The sequence below is a fragment of the Bos indicus x Bos taurus genome, chromosome 29 (assembly GCF_003369695.1).
Source record: "Bos indicus x Bos taurus breed Angus x Brahman F1 hybrid chromosome 29, Bos_hybrid_MaternalHap_v2.0, whole genome shotgun sequence".
NCBI classification, from domain to species: Eukaryota; Metazoa; Chordata; class Mammalia; order Artiodactyla; family Bovidae; genus Bos; species Bos indicus x Bos taurus.
The window spans coordinates 2,559,174-2,579,799 of NC_040104.1; the positions used below are offsets into that span (position 1 = coordinate 2,559,174).

Genomic DNA, 20,626 nt, shown 5'->3' on the forward strand with positions numbered 1-20,626 from the left:
CGGACACCTGCCGCCGCCTCCCGGCCGCCCGCCGGGCCCCGCCCGCCTCCCCGCGGGCTACGCTCCCGCCCGCCCGCTCCCCACTCCGGGTCCGGCCCCGCCCCTGGCACCGCGGCTCCCCGAGATGGCCTCCTGCGCGGCCCCCGCCAGCCCGGCCCCGGCCCCGCCGGTCCCAACAAAAGCGTTACCCGGCCGAGCCCTCGCCGCCGCACCTCGCGCCTCCTGCGGCAGTAGCGGCAGCCGTCTGGGCTTCGCTCGCTCCGGGACTGCGCCGCCGTGGCCGCCAACAACGCCGCCGCTCATTGGCCGAGTCCGCTGTCACCGCCCTCCTCGAGCAAAGCGGGCTGCTATTGGACCAGTGCGGCGCAAGTCCGCTACGCTTCGGCGCCGCCGGCGACGGCCAATCGGAAGCCGTCTCGGGGACGCGGCGCCGAAACCCGCGCGCTCATGCAAATAAGGGCGTGTGGCGTCACCAGGGAGCGCGGCCGCGCTCCTTCCGTCTCTTTAAGGGGCGGGGGCGCTCGGGGCCCACGTGGAGGACGCTTGCCGCTGCGCACCTCTCTATGCAACCCGGGCGCCACCCCTTTCGCCCCCTCACCCACCCACCCCTGCCTGCGCAGTCCATTCCCCACCCCAATCGCCCAACCCCTGGCCTGTGCAGCCCCCTATCCCCGATTCGGGCGCACCCCTTTCCCCTCCCCGGCCCCCCGGGGGCCTGGGCAATGTCTCGGATTCCTCCCGCGCCCCCTGGTACCTCGGATTGAGCTCCACTCCCAGGAACGCGCGCTGACCCCGCCGACCTCCGCGATCCCCTGGCCCAGATCTACCCCCTCAGGTCCCCAGGCTCGTCCTGCCTGCACGGCTTGGCTCGTGGGTCCCCTCTTCCTTCCCCACCCTACCCCGCACACTCACGGGCTCTCCCAGGGCAGCGCCCAGGCCCGCGTGCCCAGTGTCTCAGACTGGTTCTGGCCTGGCTGACCTCCCCGACCAGAGGAAGGGCTGGGCCGCTGGCGTTGGGGTACCGACCCCGGCCTCCCCACAACACAGTTCCTGGAAAACTTAAAAAGCGCTTTAGTGAGATGAGATGACAGTTCGGTGGAAACCCACATGCCACAGGCCCGGGCTTCAGAGTGTGTTTCTGGGCGCTCTCTTCAGTTGAGGGGTCGTTTTTGTCCCTTTCTTCCGAAGCTTGCCTGTCTTTGAATGAGCCTGCTCCTGAAACAGGTTCTAACTTTGAGCAAGTTTCATGGGGCGAAAGTTGGAAACCATCTAGAGGCTCCTGTTGGAGGGACTATTAAGGACATACGGTCACTAACCACGGGGTGGCCAGCGGGTGCCCAAATGTGACCGCCAACGTGGGGACCTGCATCTGTATTGGGAGCAGGTATGGGATCCCAAGCCTTACTTGGCTTTTCTGACTTTTCTGCAGTGACCTTGCTTTGCTTTCAGTAAGGATGGAGCAGAGCTGGGGGAGGAGGCGTAAACGGCAACAGAAAAGAACCCCAGAATTTTCAGGTGAGGGGGTCTTCCTCCTCCTGTTTAATAAAGACTCATATTCACGAGGCCACCGGGTCTGACCCTGCCCAGATATTTGGGGGTCAGTGCAGGTGGCAGGGAGCTGGTGGAGCCCCCCACCCACCACACCACACCAGCACTAGTTGGTTGGGCAGGCTGTGGGCTGACCACTGGACCTGGTCCTCGCTCCACTGGCTGCAGTGAGGCAGCCTGTCCTTCTCCGGGTCGCTTTAGTGAATTGGTGGGAAGGTGGACGACCTTGTCCAAAGCCTTTCTGTTGGTGTCAGGACTGAGAATGCTGTCCCAACTTCCTCCGGCTGCCACAACAAAGGGACGCAAACTGTGGGGCCTAGAAAACACAACAGCCTTGTGTACGCTCACGGTTCTGGAGGCTGGAAGGCAGAGATCAAGGTATCACAGGGCTCAGTTACCTCCAGGGGACTCCCAGGGAGGATCCTTCCTGCCTCTTTCAGCTTCTGGGGGCTCTGGGCTGTGGCGGCATCTCATGGCCTTCTCTGTCTCCATAGATCCTCTTTAAAAAATAAAATCAAGCCAAAGCAGGAGTTTAATTGCTAACGGATTGATGAAGTGACATTTTCCACTAAAAGACGAAGATCGTTCTGAGAAATAAAGTCAGAATTATATTTAGGGCTCATGAGAAAGAATCGAGTAATATCAGGAATCTTTTTAAAAACACAAAATATTTTATTTAACATATGACCAAACAGTTCAAAGTATCCCTACTCAAGTTCAGAAATACAATTCATGCGTGTGCACTCAGTCGCCTCTGACTCTTTGTGACCCTGTGGATTGTAACCCACCAGGCTCCTCTGTCCATGAAATTTCTCAGGCAAGAATACTGGAGCAGGTTGCCATTTCCTCCTCCAGAGGATCATCTCGACCCAGGGATGGAACCCCGGTCTCTTGTGTCTCCTGCATTGACAGGTGGATTCTTTACCACTGAGCCACCTGGGAAGCCATGTATTAAGAAAACATTACCCTCATATAAGTCCCATATAATAGTTAGTTGTTATTTAGTCCTGTGCTCCAAAAATTATATCTGAAACATTATCTAATTACTCTGCCCACAAGCTGAACAAAGGACTTTGTTTTGAAATATAAAAACAAAAAAATTGAATTACAAAGGATGCAACTTAGTTACTGACACATTTTGCTGCATTTGTCTCTAAAGAATTCAAATACTACTTTTGCATTAGGGTCCCTGCGTAACTTTACATGAAACTTTTTTTTTAATGACTGTTTTTAATTAGGACTCTTTAGTCCAGAGTTTTAGGTGCTAGGATGGACACCTAACTTTGCTGTCGTCACTGATGAAATAAAGAGATGTATTAACATGGCATAGCGTCTGTAGTTGGTAACAGATAAATCTACAGAAGGAGGTGAAGGGGCTTTCTCGAGGCCACGTTACTTAAGAAGCAAAACTGCTAGGAGTTGAGTCTATTCCGTTTTGGAAAGGAAACCATGACTGAATTTAAAGGGTTCTCTGTGCTGACTTTTCTTGCCCCTATTCTTGCAGGTAGTTTCTGTATTTTCAGCTACCAGAGGCGAGGGCCATCACAGTTTTCCAGATCCCCTATCTCCCTGTTTCACATCTGTATATATATTCTTGTTTTAATGTAATTTTTAAAATGTTACTTATTTTTGGTAGGGCTGGGTTTCTGCTGCTGTGTGTGAGCTTGCTCTAGCTGCAGTGAGCAGCGGCTACGCTTCATTGCAGGGTGAGGTTTTCTCATTGCGACAGCTCCTCTTGTGCAGCACAGGCTCTAGGGCAGGCTGCAGCTCATGGGCCCGGCTCAGTAGTTGTGGCACACTCCCTCAATAGCTTGAACTGTGTCCCCTGCCTTGGCCAGCAGGCTCATCCATTGACCACCAGAGAAGTCCCTGTGTATATTCTTGTTACAATGAGGTTGTTTTTCCCACTTCCTCAAGGGCACTTTTAAAGGTTTTTGAGCTACCTTGGAACAAATACAACACTCTCAGAATCCAGTTAAGTGTAAATGATTATCCAAATTTAGGTCTGATGAGTAGTTCCTTCTTTGTCATTACTCTTGCACAGTCCCGGGACATACAGCCTAGGGTGTGGCATTTCTGTTGATCCTGGTTTTGCTGTGGCTGCTTTTAGTTAAGGTGAAGACTTACTGATAACATGATCGGCAGAATCAACTACAGCAGGGACAATAAGAGAAATCATCAAGCCCAACAAGGACTGTGCAACTTGTATGTGATAGTAATACATTAAAGTGGAAATCACAGACCTCCCCAGTGGCCCAGTGGTTACAACTTCGTCTTCCACCACAGAGAGGGCAGGTTCAATCCCTGGTCAGGGAGCTAAGCTCCCAGCTGCCTCACAGCCAGAAAACCAAAACATAAAACAGAAGCAGGATTATAAAAATTCAGTATTTTTTAAAAATGGCCCACATTAAAAAAAATCTTAAAAAAAAAAAAAAAGCACACAACTAGGAGACAAGTAGAAGTATAAAAGAAAGGTGGGCTATCCAAACCACTTTTTACATCCAAAGATCTTAACAGTGCTACTTCCCCACAACCCAGGGGTGTGTGTGTCTGTGTGTAAGTCCCTTCAGTCAAAGGTACTTCTTTTTCTGTCTCCCCATTCCCCCATGCAACTTAGCCCCTTAAAAACAAGCCAACGGCTTTATCTGGGATTCGATGGAAGAAAAAGCAGCGTTTCCGTATTAGATGAAAATGTTCTGCTGGACTCACGTGGGGATGCTGTGTGTCTATATTGCACGTTAGGAGTGATTTAAAGTCTTGTCCAGTGTTAACTTTGGTCCTGAAAGTGTTAAGTTGCTCAGTTTTGTCTGACTCTGTGCGACCCTATGGACTGTAGCCGGTGAGGCTCCTCTGTCCATAGACTTCTCCAGGCATGAATACTAGAGTGGGTAGCCATTCCCTTCTCCAGGGGATCTTCCCGACCCAGGGATGAAACCCAGGTCTCCTGCATTGTAGGCAGATTCTTTATCTTCTGAGCCACCAGGGAGGCCCCAAACTTTCGTCCTACCTGCTGATGTTGGACTACTGTTCCTTGTAAATCATGAAGCATCCAGAGGGTCAGCCTGTCCTGGATTTATGATCTTGAGAAAGACTTTCACCGTCTTGGACAGTAGTTTCCTCATCTACTAAAGGGGGTGAGTGATCTTTCAGATAACCTTTTAGTGCTAACACTGTGTGATGCTAGGGAATACAGTTCAATGCAGGCAATGTATTAATATATAAAAACATTTTGCTCAAGTGTCTGTTCTGATGACCCCAGCCGCATTCCAGGACCTGCAAATAGCTCAGGGTGGCTCATGGCCCTAAAGATAGTGCCTGGGAGTCCCACTGGGAGGTGAGCTGGGGCCGGTGCCCCGGGGTACTCGCTGGGCCAGGCGGCATGCCGTGTCCCCGCCTGCCCATGGGCGTGACGGGCAGGTGTCGGGCTCAGAGTGATGCCAGCCTTGCCATCCCAAGCCCCCTGCCTGGGTCTGACATCTCAGATCTCAGGCACTGGGTCTTGGACTCCCCAACAGAAGCGGGAACCAGAAACCCCTGCAGCTGGCCTCGTCGCAGCAGCTCTTTGGAAACTGCACCCAGTCTCTCCACGTCTCTCTTGAGATCAGGCAGCCATCCTCACCTGCCTGCACTCTGACTGTATTTTCTGCCCCGCTCCTCACATCACAGCCACAGATGGATTTAAATTAAGCAACCTGGCCCTGGGGGGGACCCTGGTCCTCGCCGCCTGGGGGGACCACTGCTCAGTGAACAGCCCACAGGGCTGGTAGAAGAGGGGGAGAGGGGGAGCCTGGGCCCCAGAAGCACCCATTTGCCTCCCCAGGGTGGTGGCACCCAGGTCACGATGCTCTCGTGACACAAGACACGTGGACACACAGAAGAAATAGAAAACCGCAGTATACTGACACCAGAAGACATCCTGCCTATTCCGTGCAGAGCGAGGGGCGCCTGACGCGGGCTGTGTCTGTAAACGCACACCCTTAGAAGAAAGGAGCCGGGAGCTTGTGCCCAAAGTGTTACAGGCTCACTCAGAGATGGCCTTAAGGAGACACTCAGTTGCGATTTTTATTCTGGTAGTTTGCTGCATGATTTGATTTTTAAAAAAACATATCTGGCCGTGTCGGGTCTCAGTCGTGGCGCGCAGTCTCAGTTTTGTCCTGGTCTCAACCGCCCTGCAGCACGTGGGCTCTTGGTTCCCCGACTAGGGATTGGACCCGCATCCCCTGGCATTAAGGCAGATTCTTAACCACTGAACCCCAGGGAAGTCCCATGATTTGATTTTTAAATTGTGAATCTGTAATTATTTAATAATGAAAACTTGGAAGATTTCTCTTTTGGAGAGAAACAGGAAGACTTTGGGTTCCCCGGGTGGTGCCAGTGGTCAAGAACCCAGGTGCCAATGCAAGAGACGTAAGACAGGTGGGTTCAATCCCGAGGTTGGGAAGATCCCCTGGAGCAGGGCACGGCAACCCACTGCAGTGTTCTTGCCTGGAGAATCCTATGGACAGAGGCGACTGTGGGCTGTGGTCCGTAGGGTCGCAGAGTTGGACGTGACCGAAGCAGATGAGCACACACCCATCCAGGAAGACAACTCTGGCTCTTAAAGCTGGAAAGAGGTTTCATACACACACATGAAAGAAACAAAATTTTACTAGTGAATTGATACTTTCCAAGTTAAAAAAAGTTTTTCACCCCATCTTGTTCCAAAAGGTTCTGCTGTGGCTTGTGAGGGTACAAAGGCCAAATGCAAAGCAGACAGCAAGGACTCTGCTGACCAGGCTGCGGTGGGGTGGGGAACCTCCTGGGCCCCACACCTTCCGCAGGCACCCTGACCAGGCTGCGGTGGGGTGGGGAACCTCCTGGGTCCCACACCTTCCGCAGGCACCCTGGCCGGGGCCAGCCCCTACTCCCCACCGTCCTTTGCAGCTGGCAAAGGGCTCATGGTCTCCACTAAAGACAAGAGGGTGAAGGACCTCCCTGGCAGTCCAGTGCTGAAGACTCCATGCTTCCAATGCAGGGGCCGTGGGTTCAGTCCTTGGTCAGGGAACTAAGACTCTGCATGCTGTGCGGCCATAGCCAAAAAGATAAGCAAATAAATAAAGACGAGAGGATTCCCTGGTGGCATGTTACAAAGAATATCAGATCGTGAAGAGTCTCGCACACGGGAAGGTAGAGAGCATGACCTAGGGACAGACGCCGGTGGCTCTGATGTGACGAGCGCGTGCTTGATTGGCTTCATCTGCTGTTTCGGCCAAAGGTGACTCCATGAGGGACCTCACACCGCGCTGCCCTAAACTAAGACACGAAGACACAGCCCGCACGATTGCGCGGACAGAACCGAGAACCCCTTAGTCACGCCACGCCCAGTCCACACGTGAATGTCCCCGGACATCTCTGCGGCAGGTTTGCTCGGCACCATCAAGGCCCACACGCTGGGGGTGGTGCTGGCACTTCTCGGGCCCCGCCTCCGTGGGCACCGCCTGCCTGTGCCTGGCTCCCCAGTGCAGCCTGTGAGCAGGACGTAAGGCCTCCAGGAGGGGCCCCCGAACAGGGGCAGGGGCCTCACCCGAGCACTGGGGGCGGTGCGCTCTCCAGCCTCAGCTACGTCCCAGCCAGGGTCTGCCTGGGCGGCACGGGTCGGAAGCTTCACTCGGTGCTGACTCTGTGTTCTTAGTGGAAAAACCTTTCTGTGCAGGTTAGCCCGGCTCTCCCCCGCAGGGGACCCCTCAGGCCCCGGTGTCCCTCTCGGGGGATGCGGAGACTGAGAGATGCGGGAAAGGGTGACGGGCAGAGCACACACCTTTCCTGGTCCCTGTCACCTCTGAGCCACCTGCGGGATGACGCTCCACCATCGTTGAGAACCGTCAGCTCCCAACTTTCAGCTGAGCCCACCGATGGCCCTGGCCCGAGTCGGCGCTGCACTCAGGGCCCGGGAACAGAGGCTGTCCAACCGCCCTGTTCCAACCGCCCTGTTCCGTCCGCTTCTGTCCCGTCCGCTGGCCTGCTGTCCCTTTCGGTGGAGCCACTGGGGGCCCTGAAGCGCAGTGTCCATGGGGGCGGAGATGCTTAATCCTGCCACTTAGTAAAACCAAGTTTGTGGGGCAGATGTCCCCTCCCACGGTGACAGGTATGACGTCTTGGTCGTCTTTGCCCTCGAGGGCAAGTGTGGACGCCGGATTTCAACGGCTCCTTCTTTTCAGTGCCCAGGTCTTCCCAGACTGGGCTGGGGGAGACTGCTGAGGCTTTTGACTTTGAAACAGTAAGAGGTTCCAGGAAGCTGCAGCAAAAGGGTCCCTGTGCCCTCCACATGATTTCCTGGTGCTTACGTCTCACCCAAGATCAGTGCCCGGAGACCAGCCCTGGGGGCACATGGCCTTGGGCGTGGACTCCTGCAGCCACCACCGCGGCCAAGGGGTGAGGGGTCCAGACTGCCCGCCACCATGAAGACCCCTCCTGCTGCCCTTTCTAGCCAGCCCCCACCCCGGGCCCACCAGGTGCGCTCTGCACCTCCGGGCTCTTGAGGAGGTCATCTCACTGGATCTCACCATGGGGGACCCTCTGCCTGATGTCCTGGAGAGCCCCCATCACTGTGTGGTTCCTGGTCTGCCCCATGCCTTCCTTCCTTCCAGGACGTTTCCTCCCAGGAGGGGGCTGCCGCTCAGAGCCGGAACCAGTCTGGGTGCTCACATTCACCAGGGCAGCCCCTCAGCCTGCAGGGCTGGGAAGCACCGTGTCAACAAGCCGAGGGTGAGCGCCTGCTGTTTCCTCCCTCCTGGACACCTCCTCTCCCTCGGAGCTCTGTCCCCGCACCTCGCGGGGGTGACAGCCACGCGGTGCTCTGCGCAGCGACACAGCGTTGGGGTCCCACGTGACTCCTGCTCTGGCCTCGGAACATCCCCCAACGACGTGCAGCAGAGGGGTGCGTTCTCACCCCGACCCACGGAGCTGCTGCAACCGGGTGAAGGGGCGCTTTCCTAAACGGCTGCTGCCCTCTTCCCCGCCCTCGCCATGCCCCCCGCCTCGGAGGGTAATGGGGGGCGCCCTGAGACCTCTGAAGTTAAGACACCCAAGGGCACGTGGTGCGTGTCTCTCTGGGGAGCACTGAGGCCATGGACCTGGGGCCCCCACCCAGCACCCCGGCTCCAGAGCGCAGATCCCGCCCTGAGCGCACCCAGTGGGGGCCCTGACCGAGACCCGCCAGGCGGGGCCAGGCTCAACAATACGGTCACTGTCGCGTCAGCACCGAGAGCGGGGGCGGCTTGCGGGGCAGCACCGTGTAACTAGCCTGGGCTTGTTTCACTTTGTTCTGGGCTTTTTTTTCTTACTGGTGTTTATGTTTTTTGTCGTTGAACGTATTAATCCCTGGGTCGGGAAGATCCCCTGCAGGATGTGCTGTGTGGGCAACCCACTCCACTATTCTTGCCGGGAGAATCCCACGGACAGAGGAGCCTGGGGGGCCACAGCCCAGGGGGTTGCGGTCAGACACAAGTGAAGCGCCCTAGCATGCACACCAACACCGATGCCCAGAGCCTGTCCTTGGGGGTCCTACCCTTGCACCCCCACGGGGCTGGGCCCCCCAGTGCAGCCAGGGCGGGAGGGCACGTGCTCCCACCTGCTCTGCCAGCAGTGCTCCTGTGGGCAGGGTGCAGGGTGAGCATGCCCAGCCCTGGGCATGGCCGACACCCCCCGACCATGGGCCGGGTCACGACACCAACTGCCACACGAGAGCAGGATGACGACCCGCAGCCCGTCGGCCCGGCCCTGAGGACCCCACCGTGGTCCTCGCGGAGCCCACCTGGCCCCTCGGTGCCCCTGCCTCGACCAAGGCTGGAGACCCACCGTGGAGCTCAGTGGGGATTCTCCTCCCCCGGGAGTGAAAACGCGTGAACGGGGGTGGAGAGGACATACTCCCGGGCGGGGACCCGGGAACACTGCGGCCCCAATGTCACCCTGGGGGTGCTGAGCCGGCCCTGCCGTCCGCTCGCCCGCAGGATCGCGGTGGAGACAGGGCGGCGAGCTGAGCTAGCATGACCCGAGTGCCCGGCCGGGCAGGCTTTGTGTGCGGCGCCGCAGGCTCTGCCAGTTTGAGCCCGTCTTTCTCTTGCTCAAATGCCTCCCAATGTGCCCACACAACAGAGATTAGCTGATAGCCATCAGTACTGGCGGGGTGGGGGGTGCTGGGGGACGGTCCTTGGCTGAAGCCACTCGGCGGTCTGAGCCCCCGAGTCGTGACCTGCTGACCCAGCAGCCCCGCCAGCCCGGCGCGCGCTGACCGTGCAGGCTGACGGCAGACAAAGCCCAGCCCCCGGTTGGGAAGACTTTATTACTGACGACTCAGAGCAGGAGGCGGCCCGGCCCTCTGTGGACAGAGCGCTTCACTCGGGGCCAAGGGCCACTGTAAACAGGCGGGAGCACGGGCGGGGTCCCGGGGGGGTCACGGGGGGCCCCCGTTCTGAACCAGTTGCAGGTACTCTAAGTGCAGCTTCTCCTGCGCCTCGAACAGCTTCCGCAGCTTCTTGGCCTGCCCCTTGCTCAGCTCTTTGCCTTCGGTGTCGTGCGTGGGCAGACCCTGGGGGGCGAGAGCACGGCGGTCACCCCGGGCACCCCGCCCCCACACCACACTCTGCACCCAGCACCCTGATCCGCGGCGCTGGGGCCTCTGGGGAGCACCCTCCTGCCCCGGGCTGAGAGGCATGGCACCCAGGTGGGTCGGCGGCCTCCTTGCTCGTGTGAGCTTAAAAGCACAGCGGGCCGGAGGGTCTCGGGAGGCCCCACTGGGGAAGCCCTGGCCAGGGGCACGGCTGTGCCATGCCCTTCGGACCGTCTGCGGGGACAGGCTCTGCAAACCCCTTAACCAGCCCCGCGCTGACAGAGGGCAGCCCTGCACACAGGCTGGACCTAACAGCCCACACGAGCCCGTCTTCCTGGGCAGAGACACTCCTTAGCCAAGTTCAAACCCCTGCCATCCCCGTTTCATGGTCTAACAACGTCCTGAAAAGAAAAAAAAGCCTCCTCTTACATTTTCGTCGAACTTGGAGTATTTGTCGCTTTCCGATAAGAACATCTCACTGGGTGGGATCTTCATCTTGGCCAGCTTTGCTGCCTGGAACACACACGTGGGGTCACTGCTCCGAGCCCAGAGGGGGGCCCCACGCCAGCCCCCAAGTTCAGGGAGCGACAGAAAGACCGAGGCGACACCCAGGCAGAGGGAGTTAAAGGCGGAAAGTGGAGGTTTTCTGTAGGACAGAGGGGTGCGGGGCACACGGCAGGGTCAGGGTGGCAGGCGCCAGCCCGCAGCCGCCGCCTCCCTGGGGCACCACGTGGATGTGGGGGACAGAGGTGGGGGGCAGCTAGGCTGTGAGAGACACAGACGGCAGAGTGGGGGTCAAAGTGCCTTCCTGCCGGAAGCCCCCCTCACAGGCAGATGCTACCTCCTGCTCCTGTCTCTTCCTGGTAGCCTCCTCTTTCTTCTTCCTTTTCTCCTCTTCCGCCTGTGGGACAGCAGACTCCCGTGAGCTGAGCCGCCCCGGCCCCGCTCGAGGGGGAGGGAAATGGGACAAGCCCCCTGCTGCCCCCTGCTGCTGCCCCCTGCCCGGCCCGCTGTGGACACAGGGCAGGGAGTGGGCACCACACGTGAGGTCACCCTCAGCACGGCCACAATGAAGGAGGGAGCAGAGGCCTGCCCGGCCATGCGGTGGGACCAGGGATGGCCCGGAGAGCCCCGCTGGGCGGCGCCACCCGGGGGCGGGAGGGCGGCCTGGGTGCTGGGCTCCATGCCCGCACAGAGCGGCCTGGAGCCCACCATGGGTCTGCTGAGTCCCCCGCCGTGTACACCCCTCCTGGCATCCACGGCGGCGCCCCGGGGCACAGGCAGCCCTGCTGCCTCACCACGCCCCTCCCGGACACCTGCGGAGGCTCCTCCTGGCCCCCAAATGCAGGTCGACAGCGGCTTCCTCCTACAGCCCCGTGGGCCCAGCCCATGAGCTGTGCCCAGAGCTGCCGAAGGGCACCGGCTCCGTCCCATTTCTCTGCAGGACACTGAGTCCCCGAGAGCAGGGTCGGTCCTGATTCACGGAGCAATCCTGCTCCCAGAGGTCTAGGGGGTCTGATGTGTGACAAGGACGCGTGCTGGGGCGGAGGGAGCTGTGACAACATGCTCACCCCGGGGACGGGGAGGATGGAGGTGAGACACGCTCACCCTGGGGACGGGGAGGATGGAGAGTGAGACACACTCACCCCGGGGACGGGGAGGATGGAGGGGGACACGCTCACCCTGGGGACAGGGAGGATGGAGAGTGAGACACGCTCAGCCTGGGGACGGGGAGGATGGAGGTGAGACACACTCACCCCAGGGACGGGGAGGACGGAGAGTGAGACACGTTCACCCCCGGGGACGGGGAGGATGGAGAGTGAGACACGCTCAGCCCCATGGACGGGGAGTACGGAGGTGAGACACGCTCACCTCCGGGGACAGGGAGGACGGAGGTGAGACACGCTCACCCCCGGGGACGGGGAGGATGGAGGTGAGACACGCTCACCCTGGGGACGGGGAGGATGGAGGTAAGACACGCTCAGCCCCGGGGACGGGGAAGATGGAGAGTGAGACAAGCACACCACCGTGGACAGGGAGGATGGAGAGTGAGACACGCTCACCCCGGGAATGGGGAGAATGGAGGTGATACATGTTCACCCCTGGGGACAGGGAGGATGGAAGTGACATGCTTACCCCCGGGGACGGGGAGGATGGAGGTGAGACATGCTCACCCCTGGGGACGGGAAGGATGGAGGTGAGACACGCTCACCCTGGGGACGGGGAGGATGGAGGTGAGACACGCTCACCCCAGGGACGGGGAGAATGGAGGTGAGTTCACCCCCAGGGGACAGGGAGGATGGAGGTGAGTTCACCCCCAGGGGACAGGGAGGATGGAGGTGAGACACGCTCACCCTCGTGGATGGGGAGGATGGAGGGGGACACGCTCATCCCCGGGGACAAGGGAGGATGGAGGGGGACACGCTCACCCCGTGGACGGGGAGGATGGAGGGGGACACGCTCACCCCGTGGACGGGGAGGATGGAGGGGGACACGCTCACCCCGGGGACGGGGAGGATGGAGGGGCACACGCTCACTCCGGGGACGGGGAGGATGGACACACACTCACTCCCGGGCCGGGGTGACACTTCAGGTGACCGGCAGGTGGGACCACACGTCTGCAGGTCACCAGAAGCAACAGACCTTCCCTCACGCTCCGCGCTCTTCGTTAGGAGCTGATTCTGTTGTTGTTTAATTGCCAAGTGGTTGCCTAGCTTGTTCGTCCTCCCTTTCAACGTTTACAAACACTGGGGCTTAGTAAGACTGGAAACACTGACTCCCCCGTGTGCAGTGCACACACGCCCGTGGTCATCGCGCCAGCACACGGCCAGCCCGGCCCCTGCGGCCTCACTCACCCTTTTCTTGTCTTCTCTCTCTCTCAGTAAGGCGTCTCTGTCCACCAGCTTGACCACGGTGGGCAGACCTGAAAGGCAAATGGCCGTGGGAGTCCCGAGCCCAGCCCTGTGCCCACTGCTCCTGCCCTCGGGGCCCCCAGAGGGCAGCAGGGAAACCCCCGTTACTGCTCCCAGAGACCACACGTTAACTGTGCTGCTGGGGCCTGAAGAGCCAGGCATCACAGTGAGACTTTCTCCTGAGGGTTTAAAACCCCATCATTTTCTGTGAAGCCCAAACCCCAGCCAAGTCAAAAGACAAGCTGCGAAACTCGCTGACGATCCACACGACACAGGCTGCCTCCCGAGGGACAGGTTCCTGCAGAATCGGGGTGCCGGGCAGTCAGGCCACAGGAGCAGAGCCCCAGATGTCGTCTTTCAGACAGAAGGGGCTGGCGTGAGGCCCAAGAGGCACGATCCGGCCCTGCGGACCCTGTAAGAGGCGCGGTGCCCTCGGACCCATCCCAGCAGCTCCCCTCTTGAGAGCCAGCCGCACCTGGCAGCCCCCACCCGGCGCCCACATCACAGCCAGAGGACCCACCTTCGTGGTCTTCCAGCCGCACCCCCAGCTCGGGCAGGACGTCGTCCCGCAGGGCGTCGCTCAGCTGGAGGACCTCAGGCACTGTGGGCAGAGGACACGGCTCAGTCCTCGGGCGTGGGAATGCCCGGGCACTGCCCGCTGGCAGTGGAGGCAGGCGAAGCCGAAACGGACACCACAGTCACTGCTGAGCGCAGAGCAGGCACAGCTCGGGGCCCTGTTGAGTGGCGGGCACATAGCCTGGCCCCGAAGACCCTGCGTGGGGACAGCCCGGAGTGACAGCAGGCCCGGGGAGACCAGGGCTCCGCTGCACAGAGGGGCCCCCGGGAACACTGAGCCCCATGGCCAGGGCGCAGCGATCCTGGGAGAGGCAGCCGCGTCTCTCCACCCGGGACCAGGGGCTTGTTCCGAGCCCCGTGTCACGACCAGCCCCGGACCAGCTCCCTGCTGTCGGCTCACAGCAGCCGGCACGCCAGGCCCAGGGACCTGCGGGCAGGACCCAGAAAGGCGGGAGTGGAGGCGGGGCTCTCCAGGAACCGACGTGCACCTGCAGGTGGGGGTGACCCCCACGGCTGCCTGCGCCTCTCACCCAGAGATCCTGGCCGAGCAAGGGACAGGAAAGGGCCCCCTGGCCCGACTCTGCCTTGAGCACCAGCTCTCCTGGCTGGGCCCACCCCACCCAAGGGAGGGGGCCACCTAGAGCCCAGCTTGAAGGACCCCCAGGAGGTAAGAAAGACTCAGAGCAGCAGAGCAGGCAGGGCAAGCACACTTCCTGGGAGGCCCTGGGAAGGCCTCGACAGGCCCCTCACGTCCGGACAATCCTAACCCACACGTTAGTCTCTCTGTTCATCCTACAAGCAACACGAGCAACCCCTGGCTCACTCCCTTCCTGGCCCAGGAGCAGGGGGACCCTGTGAGAGCCCTGTAATGGCCCCGAAGTGCCAACGCCAGCCAGGCCCCGTCCGCAGGAAGCGCCCTGACCAGGGAGGACACAGCTGGGGGGAAGAGGCCAGCCTGTCTGCACCGGGTGTGAAGGGCTTGCTTACAAGCTGCCCTTGTAAGGGCTAAAAATTCACCCCAGCTAAACCCATATCCTACCGACGCCAAGAGCTGCTCTTGAGACCCTCTGGCCCGAGACCCCGGCCCCGGGGCAAGGCAGGTTCAGCTGTGGGCAGACCCGGGCCCACGGGCCCTCCACATCCCTCTCTGCAGCTCTGACCTATCCCTACGGGTAATGGTCTTGACAGGGATCAAGACCATCCCCATGGAAAAGAAATGCAAAAAAAGCAAAATGGCTGTCTGGGGAGGCCTTACAAATAGCTGTGAAAAGAAGAGAAGCAAAAAGCAAAGGAGAAAAGAAAAGATAAAAGCATCTGAATGCAGAGTTCCAAAGAATAGCAAGAAGAGATAAGAAAGCCTTCCTCAGCGATCAATGCAAAGAAATAGAAGAAAACAACAGAATGGGAAAGACTAGAGATCTCTTCAAGAAAATCAGAGATACCAAGGGGACATTTCATGCAAAGATGGGCACGATAAAGGACAGAAATGGTATGGACCTAACAGAAGCAGAAGATATTAAGAAGAGGTGGTAAGAATACACAGAAGAACTGTACAAAAAAGAGCTTCACGACCCAGATAATCACGATGGTGTGATCACTGACCTAGAGCCAGACATCCTGGAATGTGAAGTCAAGTGGGCCTTAGGAAGCATCACTACGAACAAAGCTAGTGGAGGTGATGGAATTCCAGTTGAGCTATTTCAAATCCTGAAAGATGATGCTGTGAAAGTGCTGCCCTCAATATGCCAGCAAATTTGGAAAACTCAGCAGTGGCCACAGGACTGGAAAAGGTCAGTTTTCATTCCAATCCCAAAGAAAGGCAATGCCAAAGAATGCTCAAACTACCGCACAATTGCACTCATCTCACACGCTAGTAAAGTAATGCTCAAAATTCTCCAAGCCAGGCTTCAGCAATAGGTGAACCGTGAACTTCCAGATGTTCAAGCTGGTTTTAGAAAAGGCAGAGGAACCAGAGATCAGATTGCCAACATCTGCTGGATCATCGAAAAAGCAAGAGTTCCAGAAATACATCTATTTCTGCTTTATTGACTATGCCAAAGCCTTTGACTGTGTGGATCACAATAAACTGTGGAAAATTCTGAAAGAGATGGGAATACCAGACCACCTGACCTACCTCTTGAGAAACCTATATGCAGGTCAGGAAGCAACAGTTAGAACTGGACATGGAACAACAGACTGGTTCCAAATAGGAAAAGGAGTACATCAAGGCTGTATATTGTCACCCTGCTTATTTAACTTCTATGCAGAGTACATCATGAGAAACACTGGGCTGGAAGAAGCACAAGCTGGAATCAAGATTGCTGGGAGAAATATCAATAACCTCAGATATGCAGATGACACCACCCTTATGGCAGAAAGTGAAGAGGAACTCAAAAGCCTCTTGATGAAAATGAAAGTAGAGAGTGAAAAAGTTGGCTTACAGCTCAACATTCAGAAAACGAAGATCATGGCATCTGGTCCCATCACTTCATGGGAAATAGATGGGGAAACAGTGGAAACAGTGTCAGACTTTATTTTTTTGGGCTCCAGAATCACTGTAGATGGTGACTGCAGCCATGAAATTAAAAGACGCTTACTCCTTGGAAGAAAGGTTATGACCAACCTAGATAGCATATTGAAAAGCAGAGACATTACTTTGACAACAAAGGTCCGTCTAGTCAAGGCTATGGTTTTTCCTGTGGTCATGTATGGATGTGAGAGTTGGACTGTGAAGAAGGCTGAGCACCGAAGAATTGATGCTTTTGAACTGTGGTGTTGGAGAAGACTCTTGAGAGTCCCTTGGACTGCAAGGAGATCCAACCAGTCCATTCTAAAGGAGATCAGTCCTGGGTGTTCATTAGAAGGACTGATGCTGAAGCTGAAACTCCAGTACTTTGGCCACCTCATGCGAAGAGTTGACTCATTGGAAAAGACTCTGATGCTGGGAGGGATTGGGGGCAAGAGGAGAAGGGGACGACAGAAGATGAGATGGCTGGATGGCATCACTGATTCGATGGACGTGAGTCTGGGTGAACTCCGGGAGTTGGTGATAGACAGGGAGGCCTGGCGTGCTGGGATTCATGGGGTCGCAAAGAGTTGGACACGACTGAGCTGAATTGACTGAACTGAATGCAGGAGACCCGGGTTCGATCCCTGGGTCGGGAAGATCCCCTGGAGAAGGGAATGACAACCCACTCCAGTATTGTTGCCCAGAGAATCCCATGGACAGAGGAGCCTGGCAGGCTACAGTCCGTGGGGTCGCAGAGTCAGACACAACTGAGCACTTTTCAGTATACTCACTACACAGACGTTAGACACAGAACTACTAAAGGCCCCTCAACTCCTCTCCTAGGCGTGCACCCAAAACACCTGAGCACAGGGAGCCAAGCTGACACTTACACACACGCGTTCACAGCAGTGCCGTGCACCAAAGGTGCACACTGTCCATCCGTCCACCCAGGGCTGACAGATGGACAGAAGGCGGCACGCACGTGCAGTGGAGAATCACGGATTTAAAGAGGAAGGGGGCACAGCCACGTGCCACAGCGTGGGTAACCTCGAAAACATTCTGCTGAAAAGCCAGACAAAAGCAGCCAAAGAACAGGCTGGAAGGGGTCTGCTCCCTGCCCCTGCTGGCGAAAAGCCCCATCTTTATCTCTGGATGAGACTCAAGAGAAATCTGGGAGAACAGAGTGAACTGAAGAGACGGGAGCGCCGGGTTAGCATCCCAGGGAGTCTACCGACCCTGGCATCTCTCTGAACTTCCCAGGGAACGTGGGAAACAAACAAACGAGGTTACACGCAGCGGTTCTTGCTGTTCAGCTCTCACGACGCATCCCACTCTGCGACCCACGGGCGCAGCACGTCAGGCTTCTCTGTCCCTCACCACCTCCCAGGGTTGGCTCAGACTCACGTTCACTGAGGCGGCGATGCCATCCGACCATCTCCTCTGCTGCGTGATCCGTTTACGGAACACGCCCGCAACGGGACAACCCCGAGACAGAGGGCAGGCTGGCGGCAGCCGGAGGCTGGGGGAGGGGAGCGCCTCTGGAGGGTGGGGACGTTTGGGGGCCGGAAGGCGGCGGCGCTGCACGGGCCAGGAAGGCCCTGGGAGCCCGAACGGTACCTCAGTGTGGCCGCTTTTACGTCATGTGAATTTCACCTCAATAAACTATTTCTTTAAGGGAAAACCCCAGTTGGATATTTCCGAGGAATTCAATAAACCGACTCTTAAATGCAACAAATTTCTGAGAACAACTCACACGACCCTAAAAGAGGAGCACAGAGGGGGAGCTGGCCTCCAGGGAGGGGAGAAGCTCGCAGGTGGCGATGGAAGCTTCCAGCCCCGCCACCGCCACGGTGGCAGGAGTGAAGCCAAGGCTTCCACCCGGAGAGTCCAAGCTGGAGGAGCGGCCCACAAGTCTGGCGCAGCAGTGGGCTGGGTGCAGGGCACTGGGCGGACCTGCTCCAGGTGGGGTGGGGGAGCCTGTGCACAGAGCAAGGGCGGCCAGGGGCCAGCAGGCCTCCTGGAAGGACGCAGCTACGTGGCCGCCAGGGAGGCCAGCAAGGAGAATGGGCATCCTGGACGTGGGCCAGCAGGCGACGTCCCTGGGGCACCTCTCGGCCTTGCAGGTGCCAAGCTCTGAGCCCAGCTCCAGGCGGGAAGGAGCACGCCCCGCAGTGGCCATCTCAGGACCGCCTCGCCACACCTGCAGCTGCAGCCTCGCCCCTCCCCGCCTGCACAGCCCGGGGCTTCGCTGCCCACTGCAGGCTCAGGTCAGCCCTGCTGGTCGCCATGAGTCCAGACCAGCAGAGGGGGAAGCGGACTGCCTTTCTGACGCGGTTAGCTGCCCGTCTGACAACCGCTCAGAGCCGCCCGAGAGGACATGTTTTCACCCCCCCATCCTCAGGCTCTCGGGCGAGCACGAGGGGCAGGCAGGGTGCAGACAGCAAAGCCGGAGCAGACTCCAGAGCCGCCCCAGGAGACGCTGTGCAGTCACCACGGGCCTCTGTGGCCAAGGACAGGACCCCTCCAGTCCTCGGCCTGCGGACGCCCCAGGCCACGGAGCCCCGCCAGGCACACCGCACCTCTGTGCTCACGGGCGATCCGCCGCACCCCTTCCCGGAACTCCGACAGCACCTGCAGGTAGGGCATGACCGTGGACTCCAGCTGCAGAGAGAACATTTGGGTTGCTGTGACCGGCGCCCTGTTTGTGAAGGTCAGAGCCCGGCACACGCGCCTCAGGGCGGGGCTGCCAACAGATGTGCGAGCCTGTCCAACACGGGGCCACAGGCGTGGGGGCGCCCGCATGGCGGCACAGGCAGGACAGTAAGAGGGTCCCCCCAGTGGCCTGAGCCTGGGGTTCATAGAAGCCTGGTCTCAGACATCCAGGAGGGAACGCGGTCCTGGGGGCAGGGGCAGCAGGGAGTCCTGGCCCGGGAGGGCTTTACTCACATTGAGGCTGGTTCCAGCTCCTCCGATGGGGAAACCCAGGGAGCTTTCCTCTTCTATGGCCCCGAAGATCTAGGGAAAGAAGCAAGCGTGCAGGACACGTGGCTGAGAGACGCCAGGCAGGGACCGCATCTGCGATGCGCGGGCGGCGGTGCCCCAGGCCCTACCCGGCGCGGGTGGTGGCAGGGCAGTTAGAGACTGAGACCCAGGCTGAGGTGCCCGCCCACCGCTGCAGGACGGGTCCGGTTCCCACAACCCCTCTGGCCCCCAGCCAAGGCCACTGGACCACAGAGCCCCCTGCAGGGACCCCCAGGACTCATCAGCAGGAAGAGAGCATGCTGAACGAGGCATTGGGGACTGCTGGCAAGTACTTCTGCTCGTCAAACCCCAGACAAGAGGGACAAAAGCCGGTGTGGGCCGCTCACCTTCAGCATGTGTGTGAGGTAGTGGGCGATGCTCTCCAGCAGGACGCGGTGGGGCCTCCTCCGGGCGGCCTTGCGGGCCGCCATGTAGAGGTTGCACTGGCCGACCAGAGCCCGCATCTCCTCCAAGACTGTGCGCGTGTCGATGTTGTCACAGAGCGCCTGGTGAACCGCAGCCTTCTTCTTGTAAAAGCTGAGCGGGAAGAGGAAGGCGGGGCGCCGTCAGCCGGACAGCTCTGCCTGGGGCGGCCCGCAGCGTGATGGTTCTGAGCGCGGTTCCGCATGGACAGCGGGGACGGAGTCACCAGCTGCCCCCTCACCCCCCGTCAGTGGGCACGATGGGGGACCGTGCAGGCCCAGGGACAAGGTGCCGCCTCACCTCTTGTTCAGCTCCGTTTCCTCGTCCTCCCACTTCTCAAACTGAGCGGCCACCTCCACGGGGGCTCGGAGGAGGTCTTTCACGTTTAAGAAAAACTCCTGAAGTTAGAAAACCCCGTTCAGGAGAATTTCTGAAAAGAGCCTGAGCTGCTCTGGGCACCACCCAGCCCCGCACACAGCAGGGGGCAGGAAGGGGACCAAAAGGTTTCTCTGCAGGACCAGAGTCCCATCTCGGCTTTGGGGTCCCTTGGGGTGGCCGGCAGGCGCCCACGTAGGTGAGATGGGGCGCACCGGCAAAGCGGCTCAGCCGCCCCCCAGCTCAGCCCCCACATCCCCTTTTGTCCAGGAGGAGCGAGGCCCTCGCGAGGCCGAGGGGCGCGGAGCGGGACCTACGTTGAGGAGCCTCTCGTACTGCAGCGCCGACTCCATGGTGTTGGCCGAGTAGTCCAGCGTGTCCTTCCACGAGTGCATGAGGAAGGCCAGGCGCAGCTGGCGGGCTGCGGGCAGAAGGGCAGCCTGAGGCTCCGCCCCAGCCGGCGGCACCCGCGCGGACAGGGGCGCTGGGGGCTCCTTACCTGAGTGCTTCTTCAGGGCGTCTTTAATGGTGATGAAGTTCTTGAGCGACTTGGACATCTTGCAGCCCGCGATGGTCAGGTGGCCTGTGTGCAGGAAGTACCTGACCCAGCAGTCGTTCTCAAAGTAGGCCTGCACACACGGGCGGGAGGGGCGGGGGCGGGGCTCAGGGCACCTC

General features: G+C 59.0%; 2 protein-coding genes across 6 annotated transcripts in view; both read right to left on the bottom strand.

Annotated features, from left to right (window-relative positions):
• The window catches only part of NAP1L4 (nucleosome assembly protein 1 like 4), a 58,144-nt gene extending 57,825 nt beyond the window's left edge, over positions 1 to 319 (bottom strand). For 2 of the 4 annotated variants that reach the window (XM_027532612.1, XM_027532614.1), the window contains exon 1: positions 213 to 319. In XM_027532612.1, coding sequence (XP_027388413.1) covers positions 213 to 303 — 91 coding nt within the window. In that variant the 5' untranslated portion in view covers positions 304 to 319. Of the gene's footprint in view, positions 1 to 188 lie in introns of all 4 variants that reach the window. The other 2 variants (XM_027532611.1, XM_027532613.1) reach the window with 1 other exon arrangement.
• Positions 320 to 9,848: 9,529 nt separating this feature from the next.
• CARS (cysteinyl-tRNA synthetase) overlaps positions 9,849 to 20,626 on the bottom strand; it is a 52,941-nt gene continuing 42,163 nt past the window's right edge. For both annotated transcript variants that reach the window (XM_027531677.1, XM_027531676.1), the window contains exons 13-23: positions 20,451 to 20,580; positions 20,269 to 20,372; positions 19,877 to 19,974; positions 19,501 to 19,690; positions 19,079 to 19,147; positions 18,712 to 18,793; positions 13,568 to 13,648; positions 12,991 to 13,058; positions 10,977 to 11,036; positions 10,565 to 10,648; positions 9,849 to 10,114 (exon numbers count right to left, since the gene is read on the bottom strand). In XM_027531677.1, the coding sequence (XP_027387478.1) occupies positions 9,980 to 10,114; positions 10,565 to 10,648; positions 10,977 to 11,036; positions 12,991 to 13,058; positions 13,568 to 13,648; positions 18,712 to 18,793; positions 19,079 to 19,147; positions 19,501 to 19,690; positions 19,877 to 19,974; positions 20,269 to 20,372; positions 20,451 to 20,580 (1,101 nt within the window). In that variant the 3' untranslated portion in view covers positions 9,849 to 9,979. The remainder of the gene's footprint in view (positions 10,115 to 10,564; positions 10,649 to 10,976; positions 11,037 to 12,990; positions 13,059 to 13,567; positions 13,649 to 18,711; positions 18,794 to 19,078; positions 19,148 to 19,500; positions 19,691 to 19,876; positions 19,975 to 20,268; positions 20,373 to 20,450; positions 20,581 to 20,626) is intronic.